Genomic DNA, 24,682 nt, shown 5'->3' with positions numbered 1-24,682 from the left:
ACACAGCCTGTTGAAGGGAAAAAATAAAGCACTGAGTAGTGAAAGAAAGTGTAATGTATGAGAACTCACAATTTGCAGTAGTGACAAAACATGTTTATTTTAAACTAAAAAAGATATTTCAATAAAATATGAACAAAAGCCCTAACTAAAGCCCTTTCTGGTCATTTTAGCTGTAAGAACATCTGTGCTTGTTATATAAAAAATGTGATTAACTTGTCATCAATTTTCTAACAAATTCAGTTTTAAGTATTCTGATGATTAAATGTCAAAGACGCTCGAGTTCTTCAGAATGGCCTCCTTCTGGCAGACCTACAAACTCCTCATGAGAGAGAAGTGGCAGTAACGTCCTTTAACACATCATGGATGTACATAACATAACAAAACATTACTAACACAGTCCACAACAAAGGCTTATTGTACAATTTGCTGGGTGTAGAGAGAGAGTGGCCCGGGAACACAGTCTGGATAGGCTTCTGGACCTCTGTACATACTTCAGTTTGGTTTCATGGGTGCAGGAATGTTGGCTGAGGCCTGTTCCAGGAAGGCCAGTGGACCCTGCGGCAGTTCTGTGGGCTTCTTATGCTGGACGTTGATGTCTTCCAACACCTGCTGCCAATGATGGATCTTGGTAAGATGTTTCTGAATCAGCATTTCTTTCCTCTGGAGTTCATTCTTCAGTTCTGATGCATCCTGAAACACCGAACAGCACATATAGTTTAGACTACAGTATACTGCATGTTTCAAATATTATAATAGAACTGTAAGAGTTATAAAATGTTCATGAAGGTGGTATTGATTTAAATAATGTATGGATGGATTTTAAGCAATTTCACAGAGAATTTAAAAACAAAAATATCTGTTTACCTCTTTTTCCACCTGTTCTGGTTTCTGTACAGACAGCTGCAGTCTTTTCTGAAGGAAGAAACATTCAGTCTGTCTGGCTACATCCAGAAACTTCTGTATACACTGATCAACCCCTTAAAATACATAACATGAAAAAAGAAGGTAAGACATTACATGCAATGGTCAATTTCAAGATTTTGGGCTATTTTACTTTTATAATCTATCAGACTGGTTGGAAAAACATCCAAATGACACTTTATCTATTTGTGTCTGTAGATTTCAATTACAACACTTTAAAAGAAACTTTATCAAAATGAGTTTTGCCTCATGTACTACGCTAGAAACCTCCACTTAGCATTTACATACCAAACTTTCCTTGTTTATTCCTATCTATGTTCTTACAATTTTAAAAGAATTTGTTTGTATACTATTTGCCTCATTTATACAACATTCTACTACTAAAACATGATTTTTTTTCTTCTGGCTGTTAACAGTATTTTCTGATTTATGGAGTGGTAAAAAAATCTATAGAAACATTTGATTCCAATAAATCAACAAATCGAATTTTGTAGAACCACGATATTGATATGATATTTTTTGAAGCAGTTTAGAGTATATCTATCTGATATCACAGCATGAGGACACAGCTGGGAAATTACCAGTCCTAATTTCTTCCTGGTCTGTTCCATTCACATAGTCTTGACTGACAAGAGATGCAAAACACGCCTGTGGTAATCAAAAACAGTAAAGGACAGATTACATGACAAAATCTAGTATAATAACACCACTGATCATACAGACTAAAATATAAAAGAATAACAACTTTACTGACAAATTAATGAACACCGTTTTGATTACGTAAACAATTCAGTTCTACTGCATGCATGAAGCATGTGCTTATATATATTAAATATAAAAGAAGAATATATTCATATTAAATATAAAAAGTGTCCAGTGCGTGTATAATCAGCTGATGATCTATCTAGAAACCGTCGCTCTCTGTATAATTGTACAGAAAATGTATCACCGGCACATAAGCAGCAGCAGTTTTATCGATCTGCTCACCTCGAAAGAAGCCTCCAGCTCATCTACTAAAGTGTTATTTGCCCCTCTGTTACCAGGAGGACCTGTGAGAAGCCCTGGCTGACCTGGACCACCAGGACCTGTAGGTGGATGAGATCCAGGAGGCTGCTGACCGGGGAACATACCGCCCATGGACGACGCCATTTTCCACTAACAAGTCAACAACAACTCTTTCGCGTGCATCAAAAGACGTCTAAGTCTATTGAAGATGTAAGGTATCGCCACCTAGTGCACAGGACGGGCGATGCAATTCATGCGTGCCGTTTAGGCCTATTTATGTTTTTACTAACTAACTAAATAAATGGCATTAGCTTTAATATTTCCGCCACACAGTGCTACACATCAAATCTCAATCAAAACCAGGTTTCATCTCATCTATTATTAAACTTTGATCAGGGCAAAATTGTTCATTGTGGTTGAAATGATGCCTGAGACATATTTTTTGAAAAATAATTTGTCCACAATATTTATTCAAATGTATGTATGTCTATGTATTTTACTCTTTGTTTTAGAGCATGCATGCAATATCTAATTCATGACATTGTTTTTTTATAATTAAAAAATTAAAAAATGTGAAAGTTTAAGACATGTAACATATCTTCAAGACAGATTTAATAACAAAATGAAAAAGAAAGAAAGAAATAAAGTTTAAATCTGTTTTAATAAAACAAATTCTTGGGACATAAAAGTATAGGCCACCTAAAGTATTTTTTTATTATTCTTATTCTGTATCCATTGTGTCCTGAAATCCAGACTTTGAAGATTTCAGCCCACGACTTGGACCTTTTAAAAAAAGCTTGTGGAAAAAGAACCAGCCAGATAAAAAGTGACCGCAAGTGAAATCTGTAGAGCATCTGTCTAGTTGTCATTAAGTGTCAGAAGTTATTGGACAACATAGTTTTACCAAATGTTCGTCTCTTTCATGTTTCATGTCAAAAGGAAAAAGAAAGAAAGAAAGAAAGAATTCACAATGACAGAAAAATTATTTTGGAAGAGCCTAAAAACTTTTAAATACAGTAAAACGTTTCGTCTATTTTCATATGGATTTCAAATTCAGTTTTATCCATTAACATCCACTTGAACTCGTTTTCTCACTACTTTATTCCACCAGGTGGCGCTGCTCCATTCAGTAAGAGAGGTTTCACAACATCACACCTTCAGCCCCATTTGAACGTTTCACTGGGTGTATTGGAACTAATTCCACAGCTTTTGTCAGGTTGGTTTATTTTTAAATGGCAAATTCTGAGACACTTGAAGTCTTGTCTACAAAAAACCTACTAAATATTTATATTCTATCGACCAGAACCAAAACAAATTTACAAAACAACTAAAATATAAAGTAACAGGATGAATTGCATAAATGTAGCCTGCTAATAAAATACAACTTGAATTTGCCTTGACCTGACATGTATGACAAATGTCTTTGTCCTGAGAACTGAACTCAATCTTTTTGGTTAAAATCATCAATCTCATCAATCATGCGTTAGTGTATGCCAGTGTGATTTATTCTGTTCACTTGTTTACCTAACAGCTATTAAAAAAAAATGAAATTTCAGAATTAACAGAAAATATTATAATTTAATAGAGTTTTTTGAACTATAGCCTATGTTTGAAACCAACATGTGTAACTGGACTTTTTCAAATAACAGGACACGTCCTCAGAACGTTGGCTAATGTTCTGACAAGATTATCTTAGAGATATAAACAAGCATTCTTAGTAACGTCAGTAGAACGTTCGCTCAAAGTTAACCGGTTGAACACACACATACCCAACGTCTCCTTAAAGATTTCTCTAACGTTTGCATTACCAGGAAAACGAGTTTTAATAACATTTCTAAAAACGATTTTAACATTAAGAAAACATTAAAAATAATATTTTCTAACTTAATGTGAACGTTAACAAAACCTTCTTAGAACATATTTTGTTAGCTGGTTGCCCTGTTGAAAAAAATAAATAAAATAAAAAATAGAAACCATCACAGAATGTGTAATGGTTTTACTGGTTATAATGGAAACTGTAATTAACCTACCTTCTCTCTACCTACAATTAATCACCCACCATCTATTGCTTGCTAAAAAAAAAAAAAATAAAAACTAAATAAATACCAAAAAAAACAAAATAAAAAAAAAACCATTAATTAATTAAAAAAAGACGATGGTTTGTAATCTATGTAATAGTATTTGTTGTGGAAACCATTAGAATTTCTGTGACGGTTTCTATTGTTTTTTTTTTGTTTTTTTTCTCAGCAGGGTGGTATCTACATCAACCTTTATGCAGCTAGCCTACTGAAACAAGGCTCAGGATGTTTTACTAATTTGAAAAAAAGAAGACAAAGAAAAAGCACCGTGAACAACGCAACAATATTCCCACTAAAAAAAGGAACCATATGTTAATAAAGTGCAAAGAGCATTTAGGCTATCAAATGACAATGCTTTAATAAAAACCTGTGAATAGTTTTTCTACAAGAACTAGACCAGTTTTCAGCAGCTCTTGAATAAGTGTCATGCTATGAATGCATCACCGCGTCATGCTGTGAATTGGTGGTGTTTGGTGCTTTCGGACAGCCATGTAGACAACGCGTGAGCAACGCTTGTGCAGAGGCGCAGTCGAGCCAGCTGTCAGTGCTGCACACATACGTTCACTCACTCAGACTGATGGAGACTTCAGGTCTGACCGCGCGTGAAGCGCCGCAGGTAAGACTCTGGAACGCGCTTTTTTGGAAACATGCTGAATCTCTCCACTCGATCGTCACTACCTTTTTTTTTTTTCGTGCATGAAAATGGCATGTTATTATTTAAGAACAACCAGCAACGCAGGGAGATTCGATCTTCCTCACTATGGTTGATGTTATTTTGTGCGTCAAGACGCGATTCACTATAACACGTTTTGGCTTCAGCTGAAAACGCAGATAAATGTTGGATAAATAGGTTTTGTTAATTTCATAATGCGTTAAAATTAAACTTTACCCGCCCAGAAGCTCAGCTGCTGAACAAGAAGAAATGGATCATTAGGTTATGAGGACTGAAGTACCTGCAGGACTTTGACCTGTTTACGATACACTAACTGAAAGCACTTAACTCAGGAGTTTGGAGGCTAAACGCGCAATAATTGATTTTAATGCTGTCATCGAAACTGTCTCTCCTGGGAACGAGAGAACATTGAGGAGATGCCTCGCGCCTAAATGTTCTTCTTGGATGGGCTTATCTTTCTCTTTAGGATGTAATGGCACATTTCAGATTGTTGAGAGGAGACATTAAGGTAATATTTTGGTGAGCTCAAATCCTCTCTTTTTGTGTCTTATCAAGATTGTATTTCAACACTAGATGTATATTATTGTCATACTGTCATACATGTGAATTTGTCTTTTATGGTGCTCTATAAATTCCTGGTGCAGACTGAAAATATCAAAGTTCATTTTGTGTCATCATTCTAGCCAAAGGATGTTTGATGCTATGTGTATTATGAAAGAAGACAGACATGTTTTTTTATATTTTAATACTGATTTGTACAGTTTTACACTATGGATCGGGATTCGATATTTGTGATTCTGATATATTATTTATATTTCTTCATTAAATTTGCATCATTAGAGGTTTTTATAGTACATAAAAGACTTCAGGCATCAGATATCATTCAAGAAATCTGTTTTCTCTGTTTAGCTTCCCAATTTTCTCCTTGCCTCTTCTGTCAGTTAATATGTCACTGTGTTGACCAATATTGATCATACTTATTTTTGAATTCACAAAAGATTTTTATGTTATAGTGTAGACAATCCACATACGGCCAATGAAATGACAAATATTACACCCTCAGTATAATAAAAAGTAAGAATAATAGAGTATGTTTAGTTTCTTTTATTGTTATGGAAAATGTCTAATGCTATCCCTGTTTAATGTTCAAGTGGAGCTTCATTAATATGTAAACTGTGCAAATAATTATTTCTTATCTCATTAACATTTCGCTTTAATCATTTAGCAGATTTATTATTATTGACTAATTTTTCCTCTGGCTTTCTTCGCGTTAAGTTGAGCTGCAATTTAATCTGTGAATTGAACTTGATCTTGAACCAAATCAGTCTGACTTATAAACAAATTGTTCAGTCTGACTTTTTAACTGAATCAATTGGTTAACTGAAAAGAGCCAAAACTATTCGTTCACTTGGTTTCAGAAAATTTTGATTATAGCGCACAGTTTGCACTGACTACTTAAGATGTAATCAAGATTCTTCATAAATCTCTTTTTGTGTCTCAGAGAAAAATAACAGCATACAGATTTGGAACAACTTCATGGTGAGTAAAAAATGACAAAATGTTTATTTTGGGGTGACCTATCCCGCTACACTAATGTGAACTACTGGCCTACTTAGGACAGTTGAGAATTACTTCTGTGACCATCAACAATACAAGAAACCGTGGACACTCAAACGCAGGGATCTCCAACCCTGCTCCTGGAGAGCTACCATCCTGTAGACTTTAGTTCCAGCCCTGCTCCAACACACCTGTCTGTATTTATCAAGTAGCCCTGAACACCTTGATTAGCTGCTTCAGGTGTGTTTGTTTGGGGTTGGAGCTGATATCTGTAGGACAGTAGCCTAAAACAAGGCACTGGAATAGGACTGGATATAGATCAAACAAAAGATGGCAGATCCTAAAACAAGGCACTGGAATATTACTATAAACCCACTATATATCAACTGATTTCTATTTGAAAAAAAATTTAAAAAAATACCAATAAAAACCACAATATATGCCACCAGAGAGAAGCTGTTTTTTTCTGGAACATGGAGTAATGACATTTTGATGAAAAAATACAAGGTCAAAAAAAAGTGAAATGTATGCATGGATGAATCATTTCCAATAAGATCAGTACATTTAGAAAACCAGTAGTAGGATGAAATTCCATTTCATGGCAACTTAAACAGTGCAACTTGTCTGAGGTTTTATGGCTGTTAAACAGATCTTTTCAAGAGACAAGCAACAAGACCTGTCATATTGTCATTCAGTGAACGCTCTATTCTATTAAAGCAAAACTACCAAAGTCTTAAACCCTGATATGCTTTATGCATGCATAATATACCCAAGATACCCGAACAGCCAAGCAGCATCTTGCAACTTTCAAAAAACATCTAAAGGCATCTCTTCTGTGAACGCTCGACCCTAACCTACCTGCTAATGCAATAACACTTTTCTTTCACCGTTTTTCCCTTTTATCTCTGTTCTAGTGTGTAGTTCTCTGAACAATCTTATGGCACCCCTTCCTTACCACCTCCTTATGAAGAATCGCTCCACATTTTTAAGTCGCTTTGAATAAAAGGGTCTGTTAAATGATTCAAGATAAATGTCAGTGTGATAAGAGACTATTATTCACAAAGCTTATGTATTAATGAGGTTCTGTTGGAACATTAAACACTACTAGGCTGTATTATTTGTCGTAGCATTTGCCATCTGTTGTCCATTGTTAACCACCTTCAAACATTCCTTGAGTATTAAGTGACATTGTGTTTTTTGAGTGACTTCTCAGTAGTTTATAATCTAATTCAACATTGCTGGAATACATTTTTAATACTCTGCACACCTAATTAGATTTTCCCTTTACAGACATGCAAAGGAAAATGAATGACTTCCGCTCCATCTTGACATTTAAGTGCCTGCTTCAAATGCTGGCGAATTCCCTTTGTAGCCTAGTCTACTCTTAAGGTCACTTTGTGCAGAGTATTCCCTTGACGGTACCGTTCTACAGAGCATGTGAACAGCCTGCCATTTAGCCTCGGTCTACTGGGATTAGCAAACCGTCTGCATATCCCGTTGCAGTTCATGCGCACGAGACTATTGTACTGTATACATATTGGCCTACTATGAATAAGAAAGGTTAGTTAGAGATTCGCGGCTGGGCTTCCGGTAATGTTTATGTTGTTTAAATATATATTCATACAATGTATTTACAATAACTTAAACTGCTGAATTATAAACCGGTGAATTTAGAGTTGAAATTGGCTGCTGATAGAGACCGCAGAAAAGGGAGCCCCAGATGAAAGAACCAGAGACCTAGAAACAGGAGGCTTTGCCACCTCTGTTACCTTGACAACCTGCTTCTAACTCTGCTATATAGACCAACACAAGTAATTCATATAGTTTATGTCTGTGCTTATGTCTGGAAGTAAAACTATTTATAATTAAGACCTATCTATGATGTGTACTGTTCAATCGGTTTGATTTATGGTTAGTTGCTTGTAATCATGCACAATTTATAGTTCTAACTTTAGAAGGTACATGCAACAGGTGTTAAGTGTCTAGGGGTGTAATGGTACGTAATCATGACGGTTCAGTACATACCTCGGTTTTGATGTCAAGGTTCGGTATGGTTTTGGTACAGCAGGAGGAAAAAACTCAACAAAATAGCTTTTTAATAGTTTAAACAAAGTTTTACTGAACAAATCGCTCTTTTTTTATAATAAATTCAATTATAATTAAAGGGGCCATATGATGCGATTTCAATTTTTCCTTTCTCTTTGGAGTGTTACAAGCTCTTGGTGCATGAAGAAGATCTGTAAAGTTGCAAAGACTAAAGTCTCAAATCCAAAGAGATATTCTTTATCAAAGTTAAGACTCTGCCACGCCCCCCTAAAACGGCTCATTCAAACACGCCCCCACATGTCTACGTCACGATGTGGAAATATTTGTGTAATGTCACCCAAATGTTCACGCAAAGGAAGAAGGCGTGGTTTCAGTAACCGGAGTTAGTGTTGAAGCAGCAATGTCAGGGAGATGCTGTGTGTATCTAGGCGAACGCAGAGAGAGAGAGAGAGAGAGAGAGAGAGACATGGTCACACTGTGGAGTCAGCTGTCTTAACCGTCCGTGGCTTGTGAACTGCAAATACATACAGCTTCATCACTGTGTCTGTCACGTGACTCTGTTCCCCTTTCGGTCTTGAACTGATGGTAAAACTAAGGACATTATTAACTGTCTTTACATTTACACCGCGTTCCAAATTATTATGCAAATTGGATGTAAGTGTCATAAACATTAAATTTTTTGTTTTTCAATTAAACTCATGGATGATATTGTGTCTCAGGGCTCTTTGGATCACTGAAACAAACCTCAGACACCTGTGATAATTAGTTTGCCAGATGAGCCCAATTTAAGGAAAAGTACTTAAGAAGGACGTTCCACATTATTAAGCAGGCCACAGGTTTCAAGCAATATGGGAAAGAAAAAGAATCTCTCTGCTGCCGAAAAGAATCAAATAGTGCAAGCCTTGGACAAGGTATGAAAACATTAGATATTTCACGAAAACTTAAGTATGATCATCGTACTGTGAAGAGATTTGTGGCTGATTCAGAGCACAGACAGGTTCGTGTAGATAAAGGCAGAATGAGGAAGGTTTCTGCCAGACAAATTCATCGGATTAAGAGAGCAGCTGCTAAAATGCCATTACAAAGTAGCAAACAGGTATTTGAAGCTGCTGGTGCATAAACCTACTACTCGGCCACCCCTAACCAATGCTCACAAGCAGAAACGGTTACAGTGGGCCCAGACATACTAATTTTCAAACAGTCTTGTTTACTGATGAGTGTCATGCAACCCTGGATGGTCCAGATGGATGGAGTAGTGGATGGCCACCATGTCCCAACAAGGCTGTGACGTCAACCAGGAGGTGACGGAGTCATGTTTTGAGCTGGAATCATTTGGGCGTTACATTTCCGACGAGTGCTTGCGGTGATCAGCCAATCACAATGCACTGGGTCAGTTGGCCAGTCAGAGCAGACTGCTCTTGTCAGAAGGAGGGACTTTGTAGAAAACGAATTTGAGAGAGGCGAGGCATAGAGGACCTACAATAATGTACAGTATTTGAAAAATAATGTGTTTTTTGAACATTAAAGCATGTCAACATATTCGGTTACACTAAATACACAAAATAATGATATTTAAATAAGCATCATATGACCCCTTCAAAATTTTCTTAGGGATAAACATCTACCTCAGCTTTGGCTTTAAACTAGGGAGTCCTTTTACATTGGTGTAAGGTTACAATTAACAACAGAGCCCAAAATTAAATAAAATTTCTGTTTCCTTTTAATTAATCAACACTCAACTTAAAAAAAAAATGTATGCAAACGTACATTGTATGCAAACTGCACATAATGCAGTTTTTAAATTAACTTCTAAATTATAAAATTTCTATGTTATTGAAATATAATAATTTACACAGTGGCTGTCATAACTTGTTTCATAACAAATTTATTTATGAAGCATACATTAAATAATTAAGACATCACTTACACGTAACGTAAAATATAATGAGTATATAGTCTAATATTTGGTGAAATGCTCTTCCCTAGACTTTTCTCCAGCAAACTAACTAGCTGTGGATGTGATGTGATGACTTGCCTGAGGTAAATGAACTACAAGACATTTTGTTTGAAAGCTGTTTTATTGACCTCTTTCTGCAACGAGATAACATGACACGAGATGTTCTTTCATACACATTCATGTGTGTGTGTGTGTGTGTCTGTGTACATGGGCCAAAATCCAATTGTTTTATTCATTTAATTTATTCAGGAGTATTTGATGGCTTAATTTTAAAAAAGAATCGAGTGCCAAAATCTTAATTAACTTCTCAATTCCATGCATACCATGCAGGCTTAATTAAACTGCTTTTAGAAATGGAAAACATTATTATTATTTTGTAATGTTATTATATTGCCTGTGGAATGCTGTTGGATGATTTATAATTATTAAACAATTAAATGTGTATTACTTGCCCTTTCAAAGTGTAATATAAGTCTTAGAAATAAAGGTCAACAAGGCTAAGGTCAATAGAAAAGGTGATGCTAGAAGATTAAAACAACTCTTTATTAAATATGACTGAAGGAAACATTTATTGATTTTTATAACTGGATTGGTCCGTAATCAAACATGACAGTAGATACTGCCTTGTCTTTTCTGAGTATTGATTGAAATGTTTTTTTTTTATGTCTCCACAGTGTGTTGTCAGAATTACTAAAACATGGTCCTGCAAAGGTTGTTACCTGGAAGGAAAGAGTCTATGATCACTTGATATAAACCAACACCAACTAACTGCATAGGAGGTGGAACAATGCCAGACTCCGCCCTCTCTCCACCAGTTCCACCAATCACTGCTCTGAACTGTTCGAATTTGGACATATCGAATTGCTCCTTCGTTAACCTCTCCACAATCGCATATGGAGATGAGTGCTTTGGCAGCCACGCTTTGTTTGTTGTGATGGCCATTGCCTATAGTGCTGTGGTACTTTTGGGTGTCGTCGGCAACCTGGCTCTCATCCTCGTCATCGCACGGCAGCGGGAACTTCACAACGTAACAAACGTCCTAATCGCAAACCTCTCTGTATCAGACCTGCTGATGTCCCTAGTGTGTCTGCCGTTCACCTTCATCTACACTTTCATGGACCACTGGGTGTTCGGCGCGGTCATGTGTAAACTCAACAGCCTGGTCCAGTGCTGCTCCGTCTCGGTGTCCATCTTTTCCTTAGTTCTGATCGCCATTGAGAGACACCAGCTCATCCTACACCCTCGCGGATGGAGGCCAAGCCTGAACCACGCCTGTCTGGGCATCAGCCTCACTTGGGCCCTGGCCACCCTCACTGCTACGCCCTTTCTGTTGTTCTCCAGGGTGACCGATGCCCCGCTGAAGCAGCTGCCCTCAGTGTTTCAGGAGCATTACAGGGGAAAGGTGGTGTGTGTGGAGGAGTGGCCCTCCAGAGAAATCAAGCTCACCTACACCACTGGCATGCTGGTGCTGCAGTACATCACTCCTCTCACCTTCATCTTCATCTGTTACTTGAAGGTAAGACCAGAGAGAGACGAGTAAGAAGACACGGTGGCAAACTGTAAAAGAATAAGGGCCAGATTTACTAAACAGGGCAAATTAGCATTAGAGCGCAGTTCTATAAAAGCACGAGTGGGAGGGGAAAATTCTGCGGCTGTTTTACTAACAATGCACACAGTGAAGAACACAGACGCAGCCAGATCATTTCAATAATGTCCAGCGCAATCTACCAAGAGCACAACAAATTACTGTCTGCTTCAAGACATGCTTTTTTTGGGCGTTAAATATTTGCACAAATATCAGTAATTTGACAAGTGCAGACGTTAGTAAATCACGTTGCGTGATTCATTTTAATACTCTCCTCCCATAAATTTTGTGTCTGAAAGGGAAATTCCTACAAATGCTTATTCAATAAGCTCAGGTGCAAAAATAACTGTGTCCACACATTTTCAGCACTGATTCTTTAGTAAATCCTGACAGTATTATTTTAAAACCAAAAGATGGTTTGCGTTGACACAAGCTGTTAGTAAATCTGGCCCAATATGTGTAAGTCTATGTCATGTATGATTCATGTATACCTATATTTTTACACATACAGTAGTACCATTCAAAAGTTTGAGGTAAGTTAAATTGTATTTTTTAAAATACTTTTTAATACTTTAGAAATTAATACTTTTATTCAGCAGCGATACATTCAGTTGTTGAAAAGTGACAGTATACATTTATACATTGTTAAAAAACTATTTTAAATAAATTCTGTTTGTTTAAATTTTCTGTCCATTAAAGAATCCTGCCTGAAAATAACGGTTTTCCCAAACATATTAAGTAGCACAACTGTTCTCAAAATTGGTAATAGTATGGAATAATTTCTAAAGGATCATGTGACACTGAAGACTGGCGTAATGGCTGCTGAAAATTCAGCTTTGCCATCACAGGAATACAGCAATCTGTCTATCTGTTGTGTTCATGTTGAATTGCAATACTTTTGCTGCTATCGAGGAAGGACACGGGTAAGGTTAGAGGCAGGTTTGGTGGTTTGATTAGGTTTAAGGGGTAAAGGAAGGGTAAACAGCATAATTATAGATAATTCTAGAAATTAATTACAGATGTAATTACAGGGGAGTACAATGTGTAATATAAGTATAATGTAATAACATGTATGTACTAACATGTGTAATAACATATGTAATAACATGTAAAAGTGCACTGTAACAAATGATAAATTTAAATGTAGGTACATTGTATTTAAGGACACTCAGTATAAAGTCTGCACGATTAAACACATACATATTTAAACAGAGAATAAACATTAAAGCCCATTCCAATAAAATCGAATAAATAAGGGCTGCACGATTAATCGCATGCATTTGTCATGCGTGTCTCATCAGTAAAGCCGGTTCCGTGATTAGCGGTAAATATGCGTCACCTGTTTTCAAATGCACCGGGAGTTCATACACAGAGCCGTAGTTCACTGACAAGCTAGGCAATATCGTGTTCATAATCGAATGCGATTAATCTCAATTATGAACAGAATATTGCGTAGCTTGTCAGTGAACTACGGCTCTGTGTATAAACTGCCGCTCCCGTTTGAAAACAGGTGACAGACATTTACCGCTAATCACGGAACCGGCTTTACTGATGAGACACGCATGACAATTGAGTTCAATCAAATGAAATAATGAAAAATATATTCAGTTCAATCAAATGAAATAATGAAAATTGTGTCGTTATGTACTCTCAAAACTCGCTTGCTGTTTTTTTTTCTTTCTGTGGAACATTCACAAAGACCAACAAACAAATATACAGAAGATCTATATATAGATCTTTTCCACAGTGATTTTAATTCAAGTTTAGATTGACCTTGTGCTGGAGTCATTTTTCACTGTTCACTAATCAGATATGCCACCTATGACGCATTCTGGACGTTAGTATCATCAGACGTCACTGGTCCTTCAGTGTCTCTTAACAAAATGTCATGATGTAGAACCCTTGACATCATCATAGGAATCATAGGCAAAATATGATTTGAGAGCTGCTGTGGAGATCAACATTGTCAGGAAATAATTCACTTAAATTATTGCCTGTTCCTCACAAAAAGCTATTAGGACTTCAGAAGGGTTGGCATATAGTGCATGAATCATTCAGACCACTTTAATTCAATTCAAGTTTATTATATTGTTTATTTAATAATTATTTAATAATGTGTTTTTGTCTGTGGTCGCTATGAGGAACATTTGCTTTATAGAAAAGATCAATATTACAATTCTCTGAAAATAAACTTACAGGTTTACAATGTCACAAGGGTGAGTAATGACAGAAATTTCATAAAGTCTCTGGGGTTTTTTTTTTTTTTTTTTTTGTTTGTTTGTTTTTGTTTAATCTCATTGCTGTCTCTGTGAGAACAAATGAAGCCATTTTAGTATTATAAAAGTCTCATATGTTATTGATCTTTCCTACTTCAGAATACTAAATGAAGTTGAAAAGTAGATTTTCCCCTTGTTTTGTTTTTCTTGAATACTAAACAGACATTAATACAATTTCTCACGACACTGAATAATGTATAATTTTTTGTGGTACTGGAGGAACGCTCATCTCTGTCAGTCAGTTAGAAGACACTCTGTGGGCTGTGGAGAGCCCAATTTCTTCCATATTCTTATGTCAGTCTGAAGAGAATAGAACAAATCCCTCCTACAACATCCTGACTGCTGTATCACAGTCTAGTACACGTCTCCTGTGGAAGACTGTGATATTCAAGCATATGTACTGTATATGTTTGTTGCTCTTTTCCTGTCCCTGGAGAGTTCAGCTTATGTCTGACCAGGGAGGTTAGGGGTGGGTGAGACGTCACTGAGAGCTTTGCAGTTTGACATTTATTCAGGCTTATTAAGTGGGTTTGGTACTTATTTGTAAATGTTAAGCTGGCATACTTGATAGATTTCAATTTAATAGTCAGTGGTTATCCGCCAGGAGAGGCACAAGACGTTTTTTAACAGTCTCTTAGTAATGTGCATAATTCAGATGTGTAGAATGTGTAAAAATGTATTTAGAATTTTTCTTTCATGTAGCCTATAGGCCAGGGGTTTTCAAAATTTATTGATGCCACCCAAATGTGATGAATGTAATCATGTAAGGGACCCCCATAGTAAAATACATATTATATGTTATTATTCAGGCATGTTTTTTTTATTTATTTTTTTATGAAATAGTTAGCTTTTATATTGTCAATTTACTAAGGCTAATTTAATTTAATTTTTATATATTTTAAGTTGAGTTTGTCTACTATTACAATAATGCTAGATGTATAAACCTTATATATAATATTTGAAACACTATAAAATATATCATTAAACACAAGGGCAGTCAATACAATAAAATAAGCTAGATTAATTGTATGATTTCCAAAAGCAGAATGAAATCAGATTGGGTAAATTTGTTAAATAGTTTTGTTTTAAGGATATTTAATGGATATTTTAATCCTGCCAGCCATAAAATACATTTTGTAAATCCAATTTTTATTGAATTTTCGACTGACTCTTAGGCATCCTCTTGCACAGCATGGTAAATGATGCGTTATGCATTTCAGTAACAAGACACTTTATAAAGCCCTAAGCAAAAAAAAGCAGAAGAGTCAGTCAGTGTTTGACCTAGTAACAGTGATGTGAATGGCTGACTTGGAATTGGGGGGGTCGGCATTACTTTCAGTTGAAGCTTCATTATTTGATAATATTTATAAAGCTATTTTAGTTGAAGTAATGGATGTGTGTTTTCATCCAGACTATGGAAACAGATACAAAACTAGTTGAATATTATACAATCATAAACACACACACAAACAAAAAGGCACGTCTCTTCCGTCCTTATTTAATGTAAATATGGACAAATCGTTTTTTTTTTTTTTCGTCCTAGAATCCAGTAGCTTTGGACATAGCTCAGTGAAACAGAGTTTATGTTCTGACTGAACATGACCAGCAGCCAACATGACCTGCCACATCAGCTCATTGCCAACATAAACCCAGTACTGCTGCAGGTTTTGAAAGAAAAGAGAGAGAGAGGGTGGGATTGGTCAGAGAATAGCAGAATAAATGAGTAAGTGGCAAACAGAAGATGAGAAGAAAGGGTCTGTGCAAAAACTGATCATTTAAAAATTCAAAGACCCCCAAGATCACAAGGATGAGTCATAATGGCTCATCCGGAAAGGGCACAAAAATAGAAGTAATAATAATTTAAAAAAATTAAGAAAGATATGCTGTAATACAAAAGATTTAAAACTTTATGATGTGTAAAGAATGGCGTAAATGGAAAGGAAGATTCATGTGACAAGCTCCCGCTTCTCAGTAATGGGTTTAATATGAAGATTATTATGTTGTAAAAATGAAAATGCGTGTGTGGGGTGACAGAATGAGCATCCTGCCATCATTATGACGATGGCTCACTGTTCAGATTGTCAAGTGCTGTTGAGTGTTTGTTGGTGTTCAAGTGAAATGACCGAGTTTTGTCAAGGATGCTTGTCACTTTTACACCCAATTAACCACGGGAGGTTAGTTCAAAAATGGAACAGCACTTACACCCACATGCACACATATCCAAATTTGTCTCATTCTTTCTCTTCCCCTCTTCCTCACTTGTGTTTTTTCCATCTCTGCCGCTGTCATTTTAAAATGGTGCTTTTTTGCATCACAGAAAAGCAAAAGCACTTTTCATACTCATTTGTTGAGCAGTGGACACATTTTTATGAAAGAGATGAAAACCCACTTCTGAAATTATGTATTTTGTTTGATGACATGCTGTGATTGAAACAATGGTGATAGAAATCACATTTCGGTGTCTCATTTGTCTCATTTCAAGACCAATTTTGTAGCTAGCTTTTCCTGAATGCACAATAATTACATTTTTTTTTCACCCGCTTTGCTTATTGGCTAAATCTTAAAATGAAGCACAAAAAATATCCACAAGTGATATTTACATTGATTTTTCATTGTGTTATATATATATCATGTTTTATATTTCATATCAATCACCTTCATCTGGTAAAAAAAAATAATACAGACTTCTTATGTGGTAAAATAATGCAAAAAAAAAAAAAAAAAACTAAAATGTTTCCAAAAAAATCTGTATTTTTGTAGTAATTGGCTTATTTTATGTAAATGATGGAGGCACTCTAAAATGTTTCCAAAACCTTTATATAACAAAAAGAAAAGTGTTACCCTTTAATAATGGCAAATAAATCAGTCTTATTTGACATCATAATTACTTCAAATTCACCACAATATTTCAAATATGCTATTCATTGACAGCATTGTTAGTAGATTTTGATTTATTTTATAACGTGATCTCAAAATGGCCATGTACCAGCCAATTAATCACCCTGGAAAACATTTTGGTCTATCTTGATCTATCACTAACACAGAGTATGACTAAAGCATTTATATTCAGTTGGATCCTTAGGTGCTACTGTCATCCAAGCATCCTACGGTCCAGTACTTCAGAATGTGAAGCCAACAAAGATTCTGGCTGTCCGGTCAGGGCAGCAACTGTCGGATTGCATCAGATCAGTCTCTCTCTCTGTATGAACCAACGACTTTATGAGTCCTAATGACTGAGGGACTTTTTTTGTTCAGCTGTCAGTAAAATCGACCTAGAATCACATTTAATCAGCGCACTAAACAAAGCCAGCTTTCCATGGAACTAATTTGGATATGGAGTCAAACCTACAAATTGCATACCATACTGTATACAAATTCACTGTTTCAGTCTGGCTAATGCTGGCTTTCAGATTTGAGCTGAAGTAAATAATAAGTTCTGAACACATTCATCTCAGTCTGCGTATTCATTCTCTCTCTCTCTCTGCCTCTGGGTTTTGTGTCATGCAGTTATTTCAGGTCACAGGACTCTGTGCCAACGCTGCCATTCATCAAAAAAATAGAGAGAATGAAAAACTGAGGAAAGATAGAAGGAGGCTGGAGTCATTTGTGCTTGCAAGACTCTGATCTGTGTGCGTCTGATGAACTAATGATTAATTCATTCATCTTGTTGTGCTAATAAGGCATGCAAATGCACATGCACTGGGTTGAGCTTGTACAGATGTTCTGCTTTAAGTGGACAGAATGTTCTTCCATCAGTAGGAAAGAAAGACAAGGCTTTTGAGAATGGCATAGCTGCTCTGTCCCATAGCTATCCAAACTCACACAACTAAAAATTAATGCCACTGTGCAAATTATGTTTTTTATTTATAGGACATTTTGAGGGAAATGTTGAAATCTGGTTCGTCTTGTGCAATCTAAATTGCCTTTTGGAGCCAAATAAGCTATTGCAAAGGCTAATATTATGTGACATATTTAATATGATATGCAAATGACATAATGAGAATATTTATGTTTTATCAGAATTCAGTAATGATCTTATCAAAAAAATGCTTGGTTACTTGCTTTAACACAATTTCTGTTTGTGAGTGTCTAATGTTTGAAAAACTTTATATAGATATTTATATATCAGTGTTATTTTAGTATTATTTAAATAATGTTATATATTAATATTTGAAATGACCTTTTTTAGTTTAATATTTATTAAATTATTTGACTAAAAAATAAAAAAAAAATAAATAATTAAATAATAGATATTTTAACACTAGAATAATCTTACTTAAGTAATATAGTTGGTAACACTTTATAATAACTGCACGCTATTAATTATTAGTTAAGCATTAGGGAACAGTTAATTCATCATTTATAAAGCATTAATAGACATTAATAAGCAGTTTATAAATACAGATATAAATGCTTTATACTTGATTTAGAAATGCTTTATACTTTTGATTAAGGAGTTGTCAGTGGTTCATAAGATCACTTAGAAATTGTAAGTAAATGATTAATAAACTATTTAAATGTGCATTCATACATCTTATTTTTTTCAGACATATATTAATATTTACTTAGATGGTTAATAAATGGGTTTATTAACATGTATTTCTACTGTAATTCAGGGTTAATTCAGGTAGTTATAAAACATATGTAGTTGTTAGTTAACTATTATTGTGAGCTCATCTAAAGTGAGGACTATTTATGCCTTGTAAAGCTTTTACAAATTAGATTTAAAGGCTGTTAATATTTCTATGTTCTGTATCACTGTGTTGTATTTGTTTCATTTTCCTGTTTAGAAGATAACTGAGCCCTTTAAATATCCTTTATAAATGCTTTACAAGGCATAACTAGTCCTCACTTTAGATGAGCTCACATACATAGTTAACTGACCACTACTAAATGCTTTATAAATACCTGAATTTACTACATTTACTTACAATTTCTTGTGATCTTATGAATCACTGGCAACTCCTAAATAACTGGTTTGTAAATAATGCTATACTTCATTGAGAAATGATAACTTGATCATGAATAAAGTATGACAAAAAAATTATTAAACACATTATAGATATGCTTTTAAATCAAGAATAAAGCATTTATATCTGTATTTATAAACTGCTTATTAATGTCTATTAATGCTTTATAAATTATGAGTTATCTGTTTACTAATGCTTAATTAATGATTAATAGTGTGCAGTTATTATAAAGTATTTTTTTGGTTGAATGGTAAGCTCGCATCTGATTGGCTAAAGAGTACGACAGACCCACGTGGGAAGAGAGCTCTGCCAGGAAAGTCTCAAAAACACACACACACAAATCCGAGTGGATTCGTAGTAAATGACGATTTGTACATTCAGACACTCGTACATTTTAAACATTCAAAGGTTTTTGTGCACAGTTGTATATCTACGAATTGTGTTTTGCATTTGTGAAATGTATTTTATGAATATATAATTTTATTTTGCGCATGTGAATTGCTTTTTGTGAATATTTGTTTTTTTTCACGCACTGTGTGAATTTTTTTTTGTGTGTACGTGAATTAGGTTTCATGCATGTGAAATTGTTTACGCATGTGTGAATCGTGTTTTTTGCGTGAATTATATTTGAGACTAATCTGTCTCCATACCTCCCAGCCCATCTTTTCATTTTACCTGTCTTCTCTTTGTTGTTAGAGTGGAATGAGAGAAATCTCCATGCACTTGCTTTGATTTGTTTTTGGCAAGTTCAGTGTGCTTACTGAGGCACTTTAACATTCTGTGACAACACAGTGACGTTGTAATGCCATTATTTAACTTGCAATATTGTGTTTGTGGTCCTTAAAGAGTGTTCTGTTTGTATTCTGTCTGTCAGTTTGTGTTGACTCAATAATATAAAAGACACAGAGCCTGAACACACACACACAGACACAAAGATCATCATCTGAAATGTCAGAGCAGCTTTTCCCCCACATTGTTTTTAATGATGGTTTGCCCTCAGGTCAGCTATAGTTTATGAGCTTCGGCGAGCATGTCATAGGGTTGTGTACTGTGGTTGTTGGTGGAGGGAGTTGATTTTAGACTGCAAATCTAATTAAAGTATGTAGTAAATGTGTATTCAGATAATCCTTTTGATGCAAATTACATTAAAATCCACTTGGAAGCTTTGGACCATAATTTTTATGACTTTTCAAAGGCCTTTTATGTATAAACTTTTACTTTTGTCCAAGACCCAGATTTTATAACCCAGATGTCATAAACACATAAATCATAAATGCAGTTACAAGAGAATTCATCATAATAAATATTGTTTAAAACGGTATAAAAATCTAATTAATATAAACAAATTAAAAAATACAAATAAAATAACTCTCTCAAACAAACAATAAAAATAAAAACAAAACATTCACTATATACACATATAATGCTACATACAATAAAATAATACATACAATTTTAAAATAATAAAAATAAAAAAACAAACTATCCCCTATACTACAAAAATCAAAACAAAATATTCATAACATTCAAAAAAAGTAAAAGAAATTGCAAAAACTCTCACAAAAAGAAAAAAAAATATTGGGGGAAAAAAATATAATTGATATAGTGATATATATTTGGGACAAATTTCTTCATAAATAAAAATGATGATTTTCACATGATGATTTTTGTGTTTTGTTTTGTTTTTGTTTTTACACCCTTATATGAGATTATATGATTGCTTATCTGTTTCCCTCTTCTCTTCTCCAGTGCCATAATCACATGATGATTTTTGTGTTTTGTTTTGTTTTTGTTTTTTCTTTTGTTTTTGTTTTGATAAGATACTCTTAATTCACATCATACACAGGCAAACAAAAATGAAATATCTCAGTAGTTTAATGCAATGTACGTCTGCATTTATACATAATATAACTGAACAAAATGTTGTGTTGCTATTTCTAATTTATTAAGGATATTAGTATTCTCTTGAATATTATATGTGATATATGTGAAATACAATTGCTTACTGACAGATTTTCAATATATTTTTGAGATTTATTCCTTTATAACTAAAAGAAAAAATCTCAGTGTAATGGCATTTTATTTTATGTTCACTGGGGTCAAGTTTTAGTTTTTAGTAGGGATGCACAATAAATATCGGCATGATATTAATGCGCATCTCGTCAGTAAAGCAGGTTCTGTAATCAGCGGTAAATCTCTACACGTGCGTGCTTTCACATGGAGCAGCATTTACTACACAGAGCCGTTGTTCACTGACAAGCTGCGCAAAACCAAGATCATATTTTGTGCATGTTTTGCAGATGTTTCGTGCCGATATTTATTGTGCATCCCTAGGTTTTAGACCATTTGAAATTGTAGGAATGAAAATAATGATCATTTTCTAAATGTCCACTGGGCTAAAAGTGTTCGTACTGTAATTGAAGAAACACTCTCATATATAAGATATGAATAAACAATTGTTTATTTGTCCCCCTCTTCTCTTCCACTCAGATCTACACACGTCTGCAGCGGCGTAATAACATGATGGACAGATTACGGGAAAACAAATACCGTAGCAGTGAGACTAAACGGATTAACATCATGCTCTTTTCCATTGTCGTGGCATTTGCGGTTTGCTGGCTCCCGTTGAACGTCTTTAACGCTGTCATCGACTGGAACCACGAAGTGGCTATGAACTGTACCCACAATCTCCTGTTCTCGCTGTGTCACTTGACTGCCATGTGCTCGGTCTGCATAAACCCGGTGTTCTACGGGTTCCTAAACCGCAACTTCCAGCGTGACCTCCGGGCCTTCCGACTCTGCAAGATTGTGTCAGCACGGGAGAATGAATATGACATGGTTGCAATGTCAACTATTCATACAGATGTGTCTAAGATGTCACTGAAAATTAGTAGCATAGATCTCTAGTACAGTTTTGTAAACAATACTCGTGTGTGTGTTCTGAAAAATGCATCTCTTTAGATTTAGTTCAAAAGTGTGCATTTACAATAAGAGTGATTGTTAGTAAACATAACGATTGATGTAAGGATTATTGCTGCAACTATTTTCCAAACTCTGTATTATAGTATACTCGTAAAATTGTACATACAATATCTAGTAAGGATGCTGAATACATTTCTTGCAAACATCCTGTGTGCCGCATCAGTGAGGCCTCATGGGGCCCGAGTCAACGTCTGAAGACATAACAGAAATTGTATGTGGTTCAGACGAGTGGACTGAGCTTTGATCACTAAGATGAAATCTACTTGCTGCGTGAAAATTAATGCAAAGCCCAAGAGGTTCCAAATTCAAAGATGGATTTAAATGTATAATGAATGTCAGATGTGACTTTTAAGAGAAACTCTGAAGTGTTTCTGTGCTGGATCTGAGTGTTGAAACCAAAACTAAATTGATTTTCTTCTTAGTTATTCCTTTGACAAACCAAGCCTGCAGAAAAGCCATTTTTTAAGAGGCATTCACACAGACAGCAATTTGCAGCAACAAAGAGACCTGACATTGTTCATTTTCAAAGAGACTTTGCAATTTCTGATGTCACGAGTGACAGCGACTGTTGGCGATGTGACAAAGCTGTGCAGAGCGGCACGGCAACCTCCAGCCATTTAAATGCTGTCAGTGTGAACAAGGCTTTTGTGCTGTTGCTCACAGTGGTTTATTCCTGCTCCCGGAAGGCCAGTGTCCTGCAGAGTTTAGATCCATACCATAATTAAACCAGAATTAAAACACTCCAGAATCGAAGTCTTTGGAGAGGATTGGGTAGCCCTTCTTTAAACAGTTTTTTGTTTGTTCTGTTTTGTTACTTTCAATCCATATTACACACAAACCAACAAATAGGAATGTGTCAGTATAGTTTAATAAATGTGCATCTTCAGAGATGCATGATGATTGTAATTGATGCTTTGCTATTTCTAATTTGATATTAATTATCTCTATTACGTTGTGTGTGATATACTATTGCTTATTGACAGATTTTCTGTAGATTTTTTGAGATTTATTCCTTCATTATTAGAAGAAAAAAAAAAGTTTTGCCAATGTAATGCCTTCACCACTTGTTTTATTGTCACTGTGGTCATTGAAGTTTTAGTTTTTAGACTACCATTACAAGTGTAGTAGCTAAAAATATATATATATATTTTTATAATTACCCTCAGAAATTACAAAATGATAAATAGAAGACCATTGAAGTGGTTATCAAGCTCCCCTATTGCTGAGCAGACTATCATGTGCTGTTGTTGGGATTTTGCCAACATCAATGATTGATCCGTTCTAAATTACCACAACAACATAATCACAAAAAAGATCAACCCAGTGCAAAAGAGTCACTGATTACAAAGCAATGCAGTGATAGAGATTTGCTATGGCATGATTATGTTTGTGTGTGGTAGGTCACTGTGCTTTTTGTATACAGAATGTTCCTGTATACATAATAACTATTTCATTTTCTGAAGATATTTTTTAATCTTTTTGGATTTCAGATTTAAATTTTTCCATGTTTGTTCATTTTAGCCTTTTTTTTTTCAAAAGCCCATTGCATGTTCTAAATATAGAGTACAATACTGAAAACACATTTTAAACAATACTGTATACCTTGATATCAATTTTTTTATACAGTTTAATTCACTTCTTAATTATTTTTTTTTAATTATTTGGATTTTTATGTAGTCAATATGCCATCAATATGACAGTTGAGGGTGCAAAAATCCATCTCTTAGCATTTCATGTTTACTTTCAGTGTTAGAGAAAGCTCTTTAACTTCCCACAAGAGCTTAGCGACAAGATTTATTTATTTATTTATTTATTTTAAAAAATAACAAGCAAACACATTTGACAGATTTATTTATTTATTTCTTTATTGTGAAGTGTAAGTGAGCGCTGATGCTCTTGCCACCATTATAGGGAATCAAGGGGGAATAGTGTGCTGGGAAAATAACAAGCTAAATAATGAAATATGTATTTCCAGAACCTGCTGTTTTCATTATCAATATTCCAACTGTCTGTTATCCGTGCTTGTAATATTCGAAAGGAATTGTACAGTGATTTTTTTCACCTGAATGAAATATTTTACTGTCAGTGTGGATATCCTGTGGATTCTGCAGTGATGTTCTACTTTTAATATTGCTTATATCCATGCTTTCTCTATGGCAGTTTTTCATGATTTCTGTCATTGTCTCTGTTACATGCAGACACATAACATCTAATAAGATGTTCTGCAGTGCATTATAGATCAAAATCATCAATGTTTGCTTCACTGAGTGCAGTGATCTTTTCTCTCTGATAGGGAATTATATCACATGACATCTGACACAACCTTTCTTTGTAGTATGACAAACAATGTAAAAATGCATGTTACGGTACTTGGGTCTTTTGTTTGTTTCTTTGTTTTTGCCATATGGGGGTATTTAACACACTTGAAATACTAAATGTTTAACTATCAGTTTGAGAGTAAGAGTGAGTTATAAAAATGGACAGTGATCTACGTTATGGAAAACTGAAATAATGACCAAATAATTCTTTGTGACCTACAGGAAGGATCAGCTCAACATAAAAGTTGATACATTTTTTAGTCATTCGTCACTAGTTGGCTACTAATCGAACAGAAATGTCCGACAGTTGGACA

At 35.0% G+C, this 24,682-nt stretch overlaps 2 protein-coding genes across 3 annotated transcripts; one reads left to right on the top strand and one right to left on the bottom strand.

The window, feature by feature from the left end:
* Positions 1-71: 71 nt before the first annotated feature.
* On the bottom strand, positions 72-2,115 carry med28 (mediator complex subunit 28). Its single transcript, XM_019115145.2, has 4 exons — positions 1,909-2,115; positions 1,503-1,569; positions 865-977; positions 72-690 (listed from the first exon to the last, which is right to left on the bottom strand). Exons 1-4 carry the CDS (start codon positions 2,068-2,070, stop codon positions 493-495), a joined length of 540 nt encoding a protein of 179 aa, XP_018970690.1. The 5' UTR covers positions 2,071-2,115; the 3' UTR covers positions 72-492.
* Positions 2,116-4,430: 2,315 nt separating this feature from the next.
* Positions 4,431-22,199, top strand: npy1r (neuropeptide Y receptor Y1). Of its 2 annotated transcripts, none has more exons than XM_019115144.2 (3): positions 4,431-4,620; positions 10,912-11,753; positions 21,559-22,199. In XM_019115144.2, exons 2-3 carry the CDS (start codon positions 11,025-11,027, stop codon positions 21,973-21,975), a joined length of 1,146 nt encoding a protein of 381 aa, XP_018970689.1. In that variant the 5' UTR covers positions 4,431-4,620; positions 10,912-11,024; the 3' UTR covers positions 21,976-22,199. The 2 variants fall into 2 exon arrangements, with proteins under 2 accessions (XP_018970689.1, XP_042572077.1); XM_042716143.1 differs by having other exon boundaries at positions 4,431-5,185.
* The last annotated feature ends 2,483 nt before the right edge of the window (positions 22,200-24,682 follow it).

Source organism: Cyprinus carpio, chromosome B1 (assembly GCF_018340385.1).
Source record: "Cyprinus carpio isolate SPL01 chromosome B1, ASM1834038v1, whole genome shotgun sequence".
NCBI lineage: Eukaryota > Metazoa > Chordata > Actinopteri > Cypriniformes > Cyprinidae > Cyprinus > Cyprinus carpio.
Note: the sequence above shows the minus strand (reverse complement) of the source record. Positions and strands in the feature narration are given on the sequence as shown.

Coding starts and splice junctions, on each gene's coding strand:
- npy1r (XM_019115144.2), top strand. CDS start 11,025: ATGCCAGACTCCGCCCTCTCTCCACCAGTTCCACCAATCACTGCTCTG. Junction 11,754..21,558: donor TCTTCATCTGTTACTTGAAG/GTAAGACCAGAG, acceptor TCTTCCACTCAG/ATCTACACACGTCTGCAGCG.
- med28 (XM_019115145.2), bottom strand. CDS start 2,070: ATGGCGTCGTCCATGGGCGGTATGTTCCCCGGTCAGCAGCCTCCTGGA. Junction 978..1,502: donor CCAGGAAGAAATTAGGACTG/GTAATTTCCCAG, acceptor ATGTATTTTAAG/GGGTTGATCAGTGTATACAG. Junction 691..864: donor CAGAACAGGTGGAAAAAGAG/GTAAACAGATAT, acceptor TCGGTGTTTCAG/GATGCATCAGAACTGAAGAA.